Source organism: Atractosteus spatula, chromosome 14, assembly GCF_055471065.1.
Source record: "Atractosteus spatula isolate fAtrSpa1 chromosome 14, fAtrSpa1.hap1, whole genome shotgun sequence".
Classification (NCBI taxonomy): domain Eukaryota; kingdom Metazoa; phylum Chordata; class Actinopteri; order Semionotiformes; family Lepisosteidae; genus Atractosteus; species Atractosteus spatula.
In genome coordinates this window covers 40,629,386-40,646,198 of record NC_142719.1, presented here as the reverse complement: position 1 = coordinate 40,646,198, position 16,813 = coordinate 40,629,386, and the positions used below count along the sequence as shown (strand labels likewise).

The 16,813-nt window shown below is 45.6% G+C and overlaps 2 protein-coding genes across 2 annotated transcripts in view; one reads left to right on the top strand and one right to left on the bottom strand.

Annotated features, from left to right (window-relative positions):
- The first annotated feature begins 946 nt into the window (after window positions 1-946).
- hdac3 (histone deacetylase 3) lies at window positions 947-11,229 on the top strand. The gene is made up of 15 exons (XM_088931894.1): window positions 947-1,175; window positions 2,158-2,240; window positions 2,715-2,857; window positions 3,723-3,804; window positions 4,322-4,378; window positions 4,831-4,886; window positions 6,324-6,457; window positions 6,662-6,742; window positions 7,037-7,110; window positions 7,698-7,762; window positions 8,367-8,456; window positions 8,923-8,981; window positions 9,293-9,372; window positions 9,644-9,801; window positions 10,517-11,229. The coding sequence occupies exons 1-15, from the start codon at window positions 1,121-1,123 to the stop codon at window positions 10,584-10,586; spliced, it is 1,287 nt and encodes a 428-aa protein (XP_088788020.1). The 5' UTR covers window positions 947-1,120; the 3' UTR covers window positions 10,587-11,229.
- Window positions 11,230-11,649: 420 nt separating this feature from the next.
- myot (myotilin) overlaps window positions 11,650-16,813 on the bottom strand; it is a 28,871-nt gene continuing 23,707 nt past the window's right edge. Inside the window, exons 14-17 of the mRNA XM_088931893.1 lie at window positions 16,424-16,631; window positions 14,999-15,164; window positions 13,759-13,892; window positions 11,650-12,330 (exon numbers count right to left, since the gene is read on the bottom strand). Of these exons, the coding sequence (XP_088788019.1) occupies window positions 12,194-12,330; window positions 13,759-13,892; window positions 14,999-15,164; window positions 16,424-16,631 (645 nt within the window). The 3' untranslated portion in view covers window positions 11,650-12,193. The remainder of the gene's footprint in view (window positions 12,331-13,758; window positions 13,893-14,998; window positions 15,165-16,423; window positions 16,632-16,813) is intronic.

Below are 16,813 nucleotides of genomic sequence, written 5' to 3'. Positions count from 1 at the left end.
GACCTGTGTCTTTTTTAAGCTGTGCGTTTTTAAACTCGGAATTTAAACTTTGTCAGATTCAGGGAAGTGATGGGCTGCCTGGTTCTTTAAAAGTTCTGTAAATACAACCAGTAAGCGAAGTCCTGTTTCAGAATTTGTTAGCATATACTGTATAGTATAATATTCTAGAGAGACTTGAACAACACGTTCTGAAACATACAGGAATACAGGAGGACCCGACACTAGTAGTACTCGAAATCGTGAAAGGAGCTGGAAAAAGTCAACCTAAACATTTCTTCACAATGAACAGTGAAACACGAATCGGGGGATACGAGTGAAAACGACGTGGCAAAGCAGCTAAAACCGTGACACGGCAGGCATGCCTTTGCACCAAGGGTCGTGGGGGTGGGGAACAAATGTAGAAGATAGTATGGTCTGATATGATTGAAGATTCATATGAATTCCCTTTATACTCATTTCACATTGCACGTCATTATAAAATGTAATACTCGCTTATCGATGTCAAAAATTCGATTTCTTATATTAGTAGATTTGTTGGTGCGATTAAAACTTTCTTCAGATCTGCCGTGTGAACATATTTGGGTTTGGTGTTTCTATATGAACTCATCATCACCAGTGCCTTTTGATATCCAGATTTTGATTTCAATATGTTTTAATACGCGGATATCAATATTTGATATCAAATATTGACATATTGACGCGCAACGATAAAAACTGAATTTCTCATTAAAAAAATAAAATACTGATAAGAATACGATTTGAAATATTTCCGATATCAGAAATTATTTTTATTCTATATTCGGTAATCGAGGCAAAGATGTTTAAACGCTTAATCGCAATTTTAAACATGAACAGAAATGAAAGTTCCTTAATACGAGACCCCGCCTCTTTCGACGTCTACGTCACATAAACATACGTACGCATGTTCGTGACGTAGTACACCATCTGCTGTTTCTGATGACGTCCCGCACAGGTCTCCCGTGTTTTACTATGGCGGCGATTTGGTAAATTAAAAAGAAGTCTGAGTGAATTAGAAATCCTGCTTGAAAATTCAAGTACAAAAAAGAAGAACTGCCTACACTGCTGTCTGGACGACACTCTCTGTTCGTTTTCCGCTGTGATGACGAACAGGACGGCGTATTTTTACGACCCAGACGTGGGGAACTTTCATTACGGTAAGATGGGCTTGTGGCTACTGTTATTTTATCGTTTGCATTAAATTTCCGATCTTAGCCCCAGCTTTCCACCGTCTTACTTACTACGTGAAATAATTTATCAGCGGTCCTGAACTTTTATACGAGTGATGATCGATATCTCCCTTCTGAACTTTGCAGGTGATTATACTAATTTACAGCTGTAGTTGCAGAAGCCTTTATGAAGTTCAAATCCATTCAGACAGCTCCTCTCCTTCAATAAATATTATTTCCAGTGACCATTTTCATTTTAGAATATGTCTGCTCCTTTCATATTGACATGTGCAGTTCTGAAGTGCACAGGCGCCTCGTTTTCATTTTAACATCCGGACGGCCGGATCGTCGATTTGTATTTCGGTACCTCCGCATAGCAAACAAACAAAAAAAATAAAACACGGCAAATTAAAGAAAGACAGCTTTTCGTGCCGTCACGAGGCTGCAGAGCTTGTGGTAGAAATTACCGAGGGATATATTGTTGTGTTGCTTTTACTTTTGACATCCTTATTAAGGTATGTATTGGGCCCGACAGGCTGAATAAGAAAGGTTTTAATAATCAGTTTTGACAAGATGACAAACCCTTTCATTTTTATCCCCCTTAAACAGCTCATTTGTTCATTCATGTACAGTAGCTGCTCAGTGCAGTATTGCTTCATGGTGAACTGATGAGGGATTTCCAGTCCATCTCAGGGGGAATCGTAGAAATGCCAGTTAATGTGTAAGCCTGAGATTGAGCTGTAGGAGAAAACAAGGGCACCTGGAACCAACATCTTGCCTTGGGAATAACATTGAATCCAGGACAGGAAAACCCAAGGACATTGTTGTCTCCCAGGACAGGCGATGTGCAGTTTTCTCTCATTGACAAACGCATCACATTCTCCCACTCTCTGTACGTTTACGCTTCTGGTTTGACTTCCCCTACAATACCAATGAATAATTCTTTCATTTTGATTGTGCCCTTTTTAAGGTGCTGGACACCCAATGAAACCCCATCGACTCTCTCTCACCCACAGTCTTGTTCTGCACTATGGGCTCTACAAAAAGATGATGGTATGTTTTTTTTCCCCAAAGAGAAGATTAATTTTGGCAGTGAGGAGTTCCATCTCATTTGAAGAAAGGGGTTTTAATGATGTGTACATTTTGTGTGTTATGAATTTATGCCTTAGGCGTTTTTGGCCCACACGATCTAAAAAATGTGTGGAATTACAGAAGTGTTTGCACATGAGGCAGAGTTTGACACGGAGTTGGAGTAGAAATGTAGGCTGTTGCCTGCGCAGATGTGGAGGGCAGTGTAGGTCAGGGGCCTGCAACCGCTAATGTTCAAAGAAGAATCTATATAAATATGTATATGTATTTGCATTGTTGGGCCTTTTTTTAAATCCAGAGGATTTACAGGTAATGATCTGTATATACAACCCTTGGTTGTATATATGTGCATCCAGACCCCTTGGTACCATTGCACACCGGCTGTGTTTGTACTCTTTGTACAGTATACAGTGCCCTTGAAGTCTTTGTCTGTCTCAGGTGTTCAAGCCATACAAAGCCTCCCAACATGACATGTGCCGCTTTCACTCGGAAGATTACATCGACTTCCTGCAAAAGGTCAGTCCCAACAACATGCAGGGCTTCACCAAAAGTCTCAACACCTTCAACGTTGGGGATGACTGGTAAGTACAGGAGTGTTATTCTGTCTTTGGACATATTTTTCTTTTCAAATAAGAAAATATGATAGCAAGCCTGCAGGCAGCACGGTGGGCGCAGTGGATAGAGTTGCTGACTCGCAGAGCTGGGGTTCTGGGTTCAATTCTGAATCTGGCGTGCTGTCTGTGTGGAGTTTGCATGTTCTCCCCGTGTGCACATGTGTACAGTTTCCTCCCGCAGTCCAAAAGCATAGTGGGAAGTACATTGGCTTCTGGGAAAGTTGACCCCCTGTGTGAGTGGGCCTCTGAGTCTGTCTGCCCCAGCGGTGGACTAGTGTCCCGACCAGGGTGTGTCCTGCCTTGCAAGTGGAAGAAGCAGTTAGAAAATAGACAGATGGAATCAAGCCTATAGAAATATGATGACATTTAAAAAGAAGACATCTTTGTGGAAAGAAGAGGCTGTCCTGAATGGATCTGCTTGCTTGATTAGGCTTTTGTCTGCACTTGGCTGTAGGTTATGGGTTGATGTCTCATGTTTCACAACCTTGTTCTTGAGCTACAGAAAACTGCCTTCTGGTCCAGAACGTTTCTTTCAGTTGAACACGCATGGCTTACAGTAGGTTCGCTGAATCTGGTTTTGCCTTTTCACATGGAAGCAAGCCTATAGAAATTTTAAAAAGAAGACATCGTTGTGGAAGGAAGAGGCCTGCTTTGTCCTGGGGCTGCTGGTGCAGAATAGTTGCTGTGTGTCACTCAAATTAGGGCAGCACTCGTCTGTCCAAAGTGCTTTAGGATCCCTTGCGATGATTATAATCATGATTATGAGTGGTGGAGTCATTCCCAGTACTCCAGTATGTGTGAGTTAATGCTCTTGTCTCCTGTCATTGCCCAGTCCTGTGTTTCCTGGCCTGTTTGAGTTCTGCTCACGCTACACAGGAGCCTCTCTGCAGGGAGCAACGCAGTTAAACCACAAGGTACTGTCTGCCCACACAAAATGCTCTTGTTAGCTGTGCACCCAGCCAGGAGAGGAGCAGGAAGGTCCGCTCGGTGCTGTGGTGGTTTCAACGAGGGAACGTGCATCTCATCTGGATTTGCTCACAACTGAGTACTTGTTTCAAGGCGCGAGCTCTTTCCATGGCCATTGTGCAAGTCAGGCTGTCGTTCACTTCATTTCCCTTGTTAAATAGGCTGGATTGTTCGCATTTCAGAGATAGAGGTCTCTTTCTGTTGATTTCAGGAGTATCCTCCTCCTAGGGCACTGGGCGACGTTGAAGTGAATTTGACAACATTGTGACCCCTGATTTTAGATTTATATGGCTTGTGTAGAGTCATTCCTGACATCTCTGGCTCTTTTCCTGTCTGCTTTGCATGTTCTTTGCATTATACTAGTAGTTTGGTACTGTAGTCCATGAAAGAACGTGTGTGTGTCAACATCAAATGGTATCAGGCCGACCAAGAAAATGATCTGATAGTGCTTTTATTTCCTATCAGATCTGTGATATTGCCATCAACTGGGCTGGAGGCCTGCACCATGCCAAAAAATTTGAGGTAACCTTTTTGTAATTTGAAAAGGATCTTTGTAGCCATAGCGGTAAGAAAACTTAACACTTATGTGTTGGCTGGAACAATGAATAGAGTTTATGCTGTGTTGACATTGCTGATAACTTTCTGTTTAGGTGCATGGTATGTTTTTTCCTTTAAAGTATTTTCTTTTTCTAATTTTCTGCCTGTTGTTCTGAGTTTTGTCTGTGAACAAATTAAACACTCCACAGTAAATTAATTACCTGGACAGTTTGCTTCCAGTGCACAGAACCATCAGTTTCTGAGCTTATTTGATTAATAAGCTTTATATGGTGCTGCAGATTTAAATGATGCAGTGTTCAGAGAGTGTTATTTATTTAACTGTAATAAGTGCCAGTTGAACATGCTGTGTTTATTCGATATTGTAACTGATGTCTGCGTTTCTCTCATCCCCATCTTTGTTTCTCAATTTTATGCAGGCGTCTGGATTTTGCTACGTGAATGACATTGTCATCAGCATTCTGGAGCTGCTAAAGTATGTTGACTTTCACTGTGGTGAGCATTCGACAAACCTCACATGAAACACAGCAAGTTATGTTTTGGTCAGAGTGAACTTGGTGCTGCGAGCTGTTTGAAGGAATAATGTCAGCGTATTAATGTGGTGATGAAAATGTCTTGTTTTAGTCAAAAAATACATGTTTCAAAAATAAATTGTGAGAATCTATTTGGAAATTGCGATAATATAACCTCTTTTTTTACACTGTGAATATTATGCTGAAACAGCGGATGTGTTTAACTGGCAAGGAAGTATTAGTGCCTGATTTGTTCGTCTTCAGTATTCATGGACTTGTAACGTCTATTATGTTAATGTAGCAGCCTTACTGATTGTTTTATGCCAAGATATTTGAAACTGCCATTTGGATTAGAAGCTGGTTGTTGTAAGTCATTTTTGTGGTCCTTAGTATTTGATGTTCGTACCGTAGCTTTTTGTTCTTAAAGGATTGGTTCTCTGAATGGTGACAAATGTGATGTGTCATATTTTAACCTTGGACACAGAAAGTTTATTAATGGTAATACTGCACTGAGATTCTTGGAAAACGGAGCCTGGAGACTGATGTTTAATCTGTAAGAGACGGAAGGATTTTCTCCGCTAGCCTCTGCTGTTTGGGCTCGCCTCTAGGTGATTTAAATGATTGTGTGAGTGCCAGAACTGCAATATTTCCCCTTCTGAAGTTAACGTTCAGTGTTAGTCCTACACGGGATATTTCTGTTGTTACTGAATCTCCATATAGTGACGGGGACACTACACTGGGCGCCGTCCTTCGGAAGAAGCGTAAAACCGAGGTCCTGAGTCTCTGTGCTGATTAAAAAAATCCCAGGGCGTTTCTTGAAAAGAGTAGGGGTGTAACCCCGGCGTCCTGGCCAAATTTCCCATTGGGCCTTACCAATCATGGCCTCCTAATAATCCCCTAATCTCTGAACTGGCTTCATCACTCTGCTCTCCTCCCCACTAATAGCTGATGTGTGGTGAGTGTTCTGGCGCACTATGGCTGCCGTCGCATCATCCAGGTGGGGCTGCACACTGGTGGTGGTGGAGGGGATCCCCATTACCTTTAAAGCGCTTTGAGTGGAGTGTCCAGAAAAGCGCTATATAAGTGTAAGCAATTAATTAATTAATTCATCATGTGGTAGAATTTACACCAGCAAAGAGGTTCTGTACTAATTGAGCTTATCCTGCCACCTACTGGCAAAAACTCATACTGAGCACGAGGTTGAAATCTTGCAATGGAACACGTGCAGTTGTACCTTTTTCAAAGTTTACACCATGACTATAACACGTGGGCAGGTTTATACCATGACTATTACCCATGAGCCTGGGATCACGAGAGAGAGAGTGGTATACAGAAGGGAGATTTACAAATTGTGTGGGGGACAGTGCATTCCCTAAACGGGAGATGTGTGCCCCCTGCAGGTACCATCCCCGTGTGCTCTACATTGACATCGACATTCACCATGGCGACGGCGTGCAGGAGGCCTTTTACCTCACCGACCGGGTCATGACCGTATCCTTCCACAAGTACGGGAACTACTTTTTTCCCGGGACAGGTATGGCCAACCGAGAAAACTTTTTTTTTTTCCCTTTTCTGAATGTGCGTGACTAGGAGCTTGGTTACTCCCTTCTGGTGTAAAAAAAAAAAAAAAAACATGGCAAAGAAGCGCGTTTGGTGGCAGAGTGTAATGAACACTTGAGTGAGCATGCTTGATCGTACACACTGCATACCGGACACATGCTGTGTTACTCTTTCCCAGGAGACATGTATGAAGTGGGAGCCGAAAGTGGGCGATATTACTGCTTGAACGTCCCCCTCCGAGACGGGATTGATGACCAGAGTGAGTCCGCTATTCCCAGTGCTTCATTAACCTGACTGGAAGCCAGAGCTGGAGTGCGTCTTTATGGTTGCCGTCCTTAGCTAATGGAACATCGATCAGGGCATTGTCACTTTTAAATGGGACAGGAACTATCTAATGCACATTTCTAGTTTACTATTCCGAGGATAGTAAACTATATCTGCCTGTGTTTCATTGACGTTTGTGAACAGACAATAACAGAGACTTGTCCATGTCGAGCCAGCGGCGTGCTTTTAATTTGTTTTTAATCCGGCCAATGAATGATGTATTTTTCAGGCTACAGGCAGTTGTTCCAGCCGGTCATCAAGCAGGTGGTGGACTTTTATCAGCCAACCTGTATTGTTCTTCAGGTAAGGGGTCTGTGGACCAGGGCAGAACCTCAGAGCTCTGTGGAGAATGTTAACCTATAACCAGGAAGTTTTTTTATTTAATGTTTTTTATTTCACAGCACAATACTCACAGGCAGGCAGTGATAATAGGTCTCCACACTGTGCATCTAATGCTTTCCTGAAGGGAACTGAATAACCCATGATTCACTGCTGCATAGACATGTTATCTCTTTGTTAACCAAGCTATGCCTTTACCACTGAGATGAGTACGTCTGTGAGATGAAAACGCGCTAGTTAGAGCCAGCATTCGTACTCCTACCGTGCCGCCCACGAACAGGTGACTTTGGTCCGCAAATGAGGAAATCGGTAAAATCACGAAAGTAGAATTCACAAAGATTGAGTTTTTACGAGTTTTAATTCATGACATTGTTCGGTAACGATGGGGGTATTTTCTTTGTATTTACAAGGCTCTTGGGAAAGTTTCTCATACTGGGTGATCAGTTGATGATGAGCAAACATCAAGTAAATGAAAGCAAGGTGAACAAAGTCTTTATAGCTGAGTCACAGTTTTGTTCGGATAATTGACATTGAGTGTGGTTTGGTTGCAGTGTGGGGCTGACTCTCTGGGCTGTGATAGACTGGGCTGTTTTAACCTCAGCATAAGAGGTCACGGGTAAGTGCGATCACATCAATCACGAAGAGAGCATGAAGTCATGGGAAGAACTGCAGGGCAAGATTCCCTCTTTCCTAGCTAACACTGCCATCTCCTGGTGTTGAGCTGGAGCAGAGGTGACATCACGATATGATGGGCTTTCAGCCTCGTTCTCATGAGAGCCCCCTCGATAAAGACCGGCCCTCATGAAGGCGTGCCATCAAAATGAAATTATTTGAATTACAAATAATGGTCCTTCTGGTTTTTAAAACTTGAGAAGTAGAGCAGCAGGTAAACTGATCGCACCACAGAGAGCGAGGCTGATTTTGCCCACTGCTGGCCATATTTCCCTTTGTGTCTGCAACCCCCTGGGCAGTCCTGTACTGAGCTCCTGGTATGTAGTTCCCCATCACGTCCAGCGGCTGCACTAACGTCCTTAATCTTGGGGTTGAATGAGGAGCGCAGCCCCTGTGACGCAGCTGGCAGGTTGTGGGGATGATAACTGTGGGTGATGAAGGGTGAGCAGCCCCAGCTTCAGCTGTGCGGGTCGGGTGTCTTGGACCCTCATTGCTTGTAAAACCTCTTCCGAACCCGGCCCCGAGCTGACGGTTTTCTCCGTCCGTAGGGAGTGTGTGGAGTTCGTGAAGAGCTTCAAAATCCCGCTGCTGGTCCTGGGCGGTGGAGGATACACGGTCCGCAACGTGGCGCGCTGCTGGTGGGTGTTTGTGGATCCGCCGTGTCCCAGAGCTGTTCGTCGCACACATTCACGCAGGAAATAACCGTGCGTCTGGAGAATCGCTGACACGTCTGTATTGGGGCTCCCCGGTCTGCTGGTATTCAGTGCAGCTGGGCTCGTGGCAGCCTGGATCGGCTCACTGTTGGCCTGACGGGGCCGGTTTTCACAGCCTGTCCGATCTCTTCAGCTGCTGCTGCCTTAAAGAGCGCCGGCAAGGCTACAAGCGAGACGAGGCCGCTATCGGGTGTCGGCGTAGTTGTTCCAGAGCCCCGCCACCTTTGAAAAGGCCTAGAGAGGCCTGGAAACGCTGCAGGAGGGCCAGTCCCACCGGGCCAGGATCAGGCCGCAGTGCGCGCTCTCGTCATTTAGAATCGGGCCGTACTTGACCGGTACTACGTCCTGTCACTGTTGCGTCTAAACATTTTCAAATCTCTTTGCCTTTCAGGACCTATGAGACTTCCCTGTTAGTCGAAGAGTCGATCAGTGATGAACTGCCTTACAGCGGTAAATAAGCATCTTACAAAAGTGACTTTTCTTTCAACTATTCAGTGTGTTTATGTTCTTTTGTAGTACCAGGTGCTATTTAATTGAATAAGCAGTTCACTGTGTTCTTTTACAGTATTGTATTGTGCTCACTGCAGGGCTTGGTTTGCACCACCTTATGCACATTAATGAAACCAGGCTTTAAGACAAAAGTGCTCGTCTTTGTGTTGAACTTTCATGCAATGGCCCTTTTCAGTGGATGAAGTGCCTGCATTTTCTCTGCTTTGTTTCTAGTTGAATCTCCCCTAAATCCCTCCGCTTCCCTCCCTCAGAGTACTTTGAATATTTTGCTCCCGATTTCACGTTGCACCCAGATGTCAGCACCAGGATAGAAAACCAGAACTCCAGACAGGTGCGTGCTTGTGGACACCAGAACCTGAGATTGTCGCACGGCGAGAGCCTGGCTCTCCCTGCCTTCAGATCCTTCTGAAATGCCTTTTTAAAGTTTTAGTGGCAATGCTCTTGAGGATGATTGAGTGATGACTCCATCAGCAACACTGCATCCCCATACGCCAACACAACCGTCGTCTGACTTCAAGACCCAGCGTGTTCGGGCCCTCCAGCCCGTGGGCGCAGGGACCTGTTGAAGGAGCTGAACTCGTGTGTCTCTTCCTGCGCTGCAGTACCTGGAGCAGATCCGGCAGACGGTGTTCGAGAACCTGAAGATGCTGAACCACGCGCCCAGCGTGCAGATCCACGACGTGCCCTCGGACCTGCTGAGCTACGAGCGGACCGACGAGGGAGACCCCGACGAGAGAGGCTCTGAGGAGAACTATTCACGGTGCTGCTTCTTCCTCATAATACTCAGCCTTTTAGTAACTTTTCCTGGACCTCCACAGCCTTCAGCAGAGTCCCAGACGAGCAACTGGAGAACCTCTAAATTCTCCTTGGGCAGGGCGTAGCACGAAGCTCGCCATTAAAACACAGATCATTGTTTTTTTCCCCAGTGCCTCCCCGTGTGGTATAAACATCTGCCTACGTTTCTGTGGCAGGCCCTGCATGAGTCACGACATACTCCTCTTTGTAGGCATTATTTCTTAAATATTTTCAAGGCTGTTAATTTTATTTTGTTTGGCGTGGTAATAATGCTGATGTATTGATTGTAGATCAAACTAAAATCATTAAAACTTGTTTAATTAGTATCCAGTGTACACCAAAATGTGCTTTATGCATCTGGGCAGATGAAATTGAAATTGACTTTTTGTCTGATGATGCAATTAATGATTGCTGTCAGATCTCTCTTATAACTGTTTTAATGAAGGAATCACATTGTTAATAGAAATAATCAGTTTGCCTTGTCAGTCACCAGGACAATATGGTAATTGCCACCATTTTTAACTGGTGTATGGCCATTAAAAATGGCATTTTTTTTCCATCACATCACCACAAATTCATTTTTTATAATTGATCAAAACCTTAGGTGTTCCAGATGAGATTTCTATAAATAGCATATTAAGACAAACCTTTTAAAAGTGCATGTTTTCTTTTATTAACAGGCCAGAAGCATCCAATGAATTCTATGATGGTGACCATGACAACGACAAAGAAAGCGACGTTGAAATCTGATTGGTCAGCTGTGCGGAAGAGGCGGAGTAACTGGGCAGCCTGGGAAGCTGTCATGCAGCAGCCATCACTGCACATACAGGACACAGGCTGCGATGACAGAGCTGCCACCATCCTCCATCCTGTGACATGAATTAGGATTTATGCTGACCAGAACATGCATTTTTGTAACCCTATTCCAGATTCACTCACCTTAAAAATAACTCCCATGGCACAGCAAAGAACCTGTTTTTTTTTCCTTGGATGCTGCCCTTTGCCTAGCTACGTTCTCAGCCGTGCAACAGCAGCATCAAGAAGCTAGGGCTTTTAAAAAAGCAGGAGCCATTGCAGAGCATTCTGTGTCGATTATTGTGTTGGAAGCTTTGCGTTGCCCAGCACAGAGTGTTTAAAAAGGAAAGGTGAAATAGCCATTGCGTGTTTTAAGAGGGGAGCAGCTGTCTCCCAGGTGATGCTGGGGTTGACCCCAAAATGTGATCCCCTAAGATGAGAGTGAGAACAGTTTACATTGGGTTTTGGACAAAGTATACGTATTCAATGTTCTGAAAACCTTGTGCTTTTTTTTTTTTTAGGAACAGGACGAGTTTTGTAAGCAAGTGCAAATGAAAATCGAATAAATCAACCCTTATAGGCTCTTTTAAATACATTAGTCTCTTCTGTGATTGATATTTTACTGCCGCACAAAGCTTAGGCTGTTTGAAACCACGAGGTAATGATGTTTATTTTGCTAAATCCACACAATAGAAAAGCAATTTTACCTTTTAATGAAATGTCGACTGGCAGAAGTCAGATTCAGTTCTTTCTAACCATTCGTAAAATGATTTTTCTAACGTGCAAACCACTCAAAAACCACTTTCAAGTGGACAGCAATAGCACTAAACATGCAGCTAATAGCTCTTCTGTTTTCAGGTACTTGTGAAGAGGTTTTGACACTTGTTAGATGTGAAACACACCTGGCTGATTTCTGGACAGTAAAATTTCAACAAATTCATTATTTCTTAAGTCAAAATCCTTTATGATCCATATTGTCTACCCCACCTTGTACAATTGCGAGTAGGAAACGCAAGTATTCAAGAAAACTTTATTGCTTAGGTTTTAAACTCTTACAGATACAATTCAAGTGCGTGTTTCCAAGTCTGTGGCTTCACATTTTTAGTGGCAGAAAGAAAGACAACCCTTTTAAGTAAAGAAGGCTTTCTGAGAGATGTTACTAAATATTCCAGTACCAGTTTCCTATTAAATAGCTTATATTAGAATTTTTAAAATTATTTTGATAGAAATAAATCTGGCTCTGTATAATAAAAACATGACTCAAAACATACATACAAGACAGCTCTCTAATTTCTAGCCATTATTAAGTTCTGTCTTGCGAAACACTTTGTAAAGGGAGAAATTTAAAACATTTCTCAGTTCCCAGTGGTGGAGGGGAGGGGGGGTGGAGAACTCATTTGTGTTTTGATAGCGGGTCGATCAGTGGCAATAGGGCAGAGAGACGGGCCATCGGTGTACACCTCCTGGAGGGAGCCACTCCCAGGATCCCTCCCCAGCACACCCACGAACCTACAAATCCAAGCCCCGCGACACTGGCGTGACTCTAGCATCTAGTGTCGTCTTTACAGCTCCTCGCTCTCGCACAGGGGAGCCTGCTGCTGCGGTCCGCCAGCCCCCTGCCCGGCCAGCGCTGGGCACTGGCTGAACGTGGGGCGCACTTTCAGGGACTTGGCGACGGGGGCGGCCTTGGTCAAGCGAGCTGGAGAACGAAACAGAACACAGCACGTCAGAACCGCCAGTAACCACAGGGGTACGACGGGAGGGCACAGTCGACAAGGCAGAAATGGAGGACTCCCGACGCCTCCACGTACAGAGCTGCCCCGGTAGACAGATGGGGGGGGGGGGGCATAGAAAGCGTTTCAGGGGCAAGTGCTTTAAATCAACAGAAGCACAACAATCCTCCCTAAAAATGCTGACTTTAACTGGGTCAGGAACCACAGCAAGATTGGTCAGGGCTGGATCCATTCACACACGTCTACGTGCTTCAGTGAGAAAGATCCAGTGCTTTGTAATAACGCTACTGGCTCGTCCCCATGGCTGGACTAAGCAGTCCAGTAGACAAACATTGGAGTCTCTTCACTACTTGGCCGTTCACAATCCGTCCTTTAAGGTGGGATGCCCTGATCCAGAGCAGATTTATAACCAGTCTGACGCCACAACGGAGCCGATCGCATAAGGTTTCATGTGCTGCTAGACAGGCATGTGTGGTCACTCCTCTATTCCCAAGCCAAAGAGGCTGCTACATTGAGCACGGCTCCAGTTACACCTTAAACCCTGCTGGTTGGGAAGGCAATCCTTCCTTGTGCTCAGAGTGCAAGTCCAGATTTTTACCAGAGTCCTGTTTGAAACAACACCCTCAGTTACAAAGCCAAAAGGATCCTTGGCAGGAATAAGAAGGGGTTATAGATTTCCAAAGAAAAACATTCCTTGAAACGCCCAATTTTTTTGTCTACTTCAGGCATTGAAATTATCATTCTGATTAAGTCAGCAGAGACCACGTTAAAAGTAACTACTGCAAGTACGTCTGGAAGGTTGACACCTGATCACAGAAGGAACTGAATCGTTGTCAATCTCTTGCCCAGCACTATACAGCACATTTTTCCCAGCAGTAGTCATGCTCTCTGGCGTCTGCTTTGGCTCACTATACCAATTTAATCTAGCAATAACACCAGCCCGAGCCAGGAGCAAATGGAAGGCTAAACGACCCTTTTATTTACATACTCTACAAATTAGGAGGAGAGTCTGCCTCGTCAGTGTTTTTAATTGTTAAAACCAGCAGAGCCATCAGCACTCTGTTGTACGATACCCCTCATCTCCGATCAGGTGCTGTATAATTCTTCACAGTCGCTGATGCTGCGATTTACAAAGGTAGGCATTTACAGGCAAGACAGGCAGGTCTGAGGATGCTTTTCGCATGCATCGGTGGGGAGGGGGAAAAGCGTTACAGAAAAGATCCGTCTTGACTGACTGGAGACACTGGATCAAAACATTTCTCCCACCCTTTTTTCGGGTGACCCCCCTCAGATGTCAGCAAGACTGAGCTGCACATAAAACAGCTGAAGCCCAACCGCCCTTCCAGGTCTTAGGTCACTCCGGGCACGTAAAGGAGCAGCTGTGCTATACTTACTCCCCACATCCAGTCTGGCATTGCAGGTAGACATGCCGGCCTCGTTGATGGCCGACACGGTGTACCAGCCTGCGTCGGCCTTCTCCACGCGGTCGATCAGCAAGCAGAGGCGCCCGGCGTCATCCTGATACAAGCTGCAACACACAGCCGGGCACAGATCCAGAAATGTTCATTTCTCCACCCTTTTCAGCCAGGCACGCACCTTTCCCAAGCCACCCTGCACAAGCAAAAACTCTTCCTTTCCTCTTTTTTTTTTAACTTTACCGCTTGATCTTTGAAAGGAGGGTCACAACCACCACTAGTCTTCCATCCCTCAAATCCCCCGTTAAGCAAAAGAGAGATCTCGTGTGCTCCATCAACTGCAGTGTGGCCAACTCGTGCCCCATCTGCAGTAATAGGTTCATCGCTCTACCAAGACTGCGAAAGGAAAGAAGCTGCTTTCATGGTGTACTGTACCATTGGTGGCAGCCTTGCAGACTACTGCAGGCGCTTGTCTTAATGTTTTTGCACTAAGAAAGCGTTCCCCTGCCCTGCCCTCCCATTATGCGAATGGTGCTTTACACCATTAATAAAGGCTTCATATCGTTAACATGTCTCTTTGTGTTGGGCTCCTGCTAATAAAGAGAAGCAAGACGTTACATTCACGCTGTAAATTAGAATCCGCATGAAGACGGGGCTCCAAAGAGCAATTCTGTTACTTCGGCCACTAGAAGCTTCTGGGCCACTGTCAGACTGGTGCTTTCAAATCCAGAAGTCAAATTCAATGCTGATGATGGGGATGCATTTCTTGGACTGCTTTTACAAATGTTTCCAAATTGAGCCTGTTCGCTGCCTGCAGTCGTCCTGTGCAGACACCCTTCCAGGTAAAATGTCAGTCACGCGACAATTAAAATTTCATTAGATCAACGGAATCGGAATTTGTCTTGTCCTGAACGCTGTAGTTGATGACAAAACGATATCTAGGATTGCGTCAGTGCAATCCTTTGTTATTGAAAGTGTTAAAACAATCTGACTGGGGGGCTCCGTGTGCTCAAAGTGTTAAAAGAGGCTTAAGACTGAGAACATGCTTTGGACACTTGTAGTTAAAGACTCCTGATGAGGCAGAGCACTTCCACAGTATGGAGTGGGAAGGCTGTGCCTCTACAAAGCGAGAGCCTGCAGCGAATGCAGCTGCGTCCTCTAAGCAGGGCTGGTGTATGAAAGTGTGGCGGCTCATCGGGACTGGGGTGTCCTCACCGACCTCATTCTGCCAGGGTCCACGCGCAGCATCTCCTTGTCCTTCTTCCAGTAGAGCTGGGGTGGCGGGGAAGCCGAGACCTGGCACTCCAGCCTCACGGAGTCCCCCTCCAGAGCCCGCGAGTTCGGCATCCTCCGGACGAACACCGGGGGGCGCTGCAGCTCCTGGGCTGGGGGCAAAGACAGACCCGCGGCAACGTCAGAGGGGCGTCGCGGGGCCCGGGCGAAGCTCTACTCCAGAAAAGACTGCCCCTGTGACGGGGAAGTTAACGGCCGCAGGCTGGAAGATGACGGAAACGAGAGCTCCCAATTCACAGGGGATGGTTCTGGAACCAGATCAGACGTCAACCAATTGCTAAAGACCTTTTTAACGTTTCTGTTCACGCAGCAGCAGTAAATTGTTACTGCTATAGCCGATGGCTAGCACAGGGCCGGGACAGCTCTCTCACGTCACGGTTTCCTTTAAGGATCGGGCCAACCTCATTTCCCAGCATCCCCGTCAGCCGGTGGAATGGCAACAGCCTTCGACAAGCCTCTCGGAGAGCAGATCTCCGTGAACTGTTCAACTGGTTTGCTTTGTCTTTCAGAGTGGCAGTGCCACGCTCCACTAACCCCGGACAAACACCGCCGATTTAGCAGGACAAACTGTGGCCGAGGTTTTTAAAACACGGGGATTACTCTGCGAGTGGCTACATGATTCACTACGGTTGGTCAACCTACTGAAATGAGATTAAGGCGAATAGCACACAATCTAATCCTCCTCCCCCCCCCATCCCCCCAAAAAAGCACACGTCGAAAAATCTATGATTAATTCTGCCTGGAAATACATTTCATGCTAAATAGGCTGAATCTTTTGCACGCTGCTTTCACGTGATTTCTCTTGATTACAGAATCTTCTGTATTTACATTATCCCATTAAAATACAATCAACACACGCCGCGTCCTCACTAGCTCCCTATGTAGAAACACAGGCGTATACCAGCTGTGTTCTGGTGAAAACAATATTGTCAGAATACAGCACAGGACAAGCAATGCCCCACGTACAGTACATCGGTATACAGCAGGACTGAAATGCAACGTGAACAGGCTCTGTGACCAACATCTCCTGGATGTTTAACTGATGAAGCAAAACGGTCAGTAGCTGTGATGTAAAGAAAGAAGCAGCTCAGGCCTCAACTCTTTGTAATTAAGAGCACTTTAACAGGAATCTGAAATGGCCAAAGGAATGTCATGGGAGGAAAAAATAAAGACCCTAACTATACTACAAATACAAACAAGCTTAAAACACACAGAAGTGAAAGGTGTAAGGTGGTATGATATTTCATATTGCAGGGTCTACTAGAGCATACCCCCATCACTAGAATGAGAGTACAAAGGCGGTGCTGTACGGGTCGAGGATGTGGACGACGGACCCCAGCGAGCGGCTCACCGATGACGCTGAGGTGCAGAGTGAAGTGGCTCTCCCCAGCGCGGTTTCGGGCCACACACTCGTACTCGCCGGCGTGGTGCACGGTCACGATCTCGATGATGAAGGAGTGCACGCCCTTCTCGCACACCAGCATCTTGTGGTAGTCGTCAGGACCAATGAGCTTCCCGTTTAAATACCAGGACACGTCTGGGGTGGGCAACCCCCCCACCTGCAAACAAACCACCACTGTGAGACCAGCGCTTCCCAGTGCTGGTCCAGGAGGGGGTGCCGTCTCTACTGCGGGGCTTCCTGATGAATTTCCTGGAGGTCCACACTCCTGCTGGTTTCTGTTCAACATGTTGGGGGTGGTCTTTAACAATTAGATTTCACAAGAAACATGAAATGCCAAAC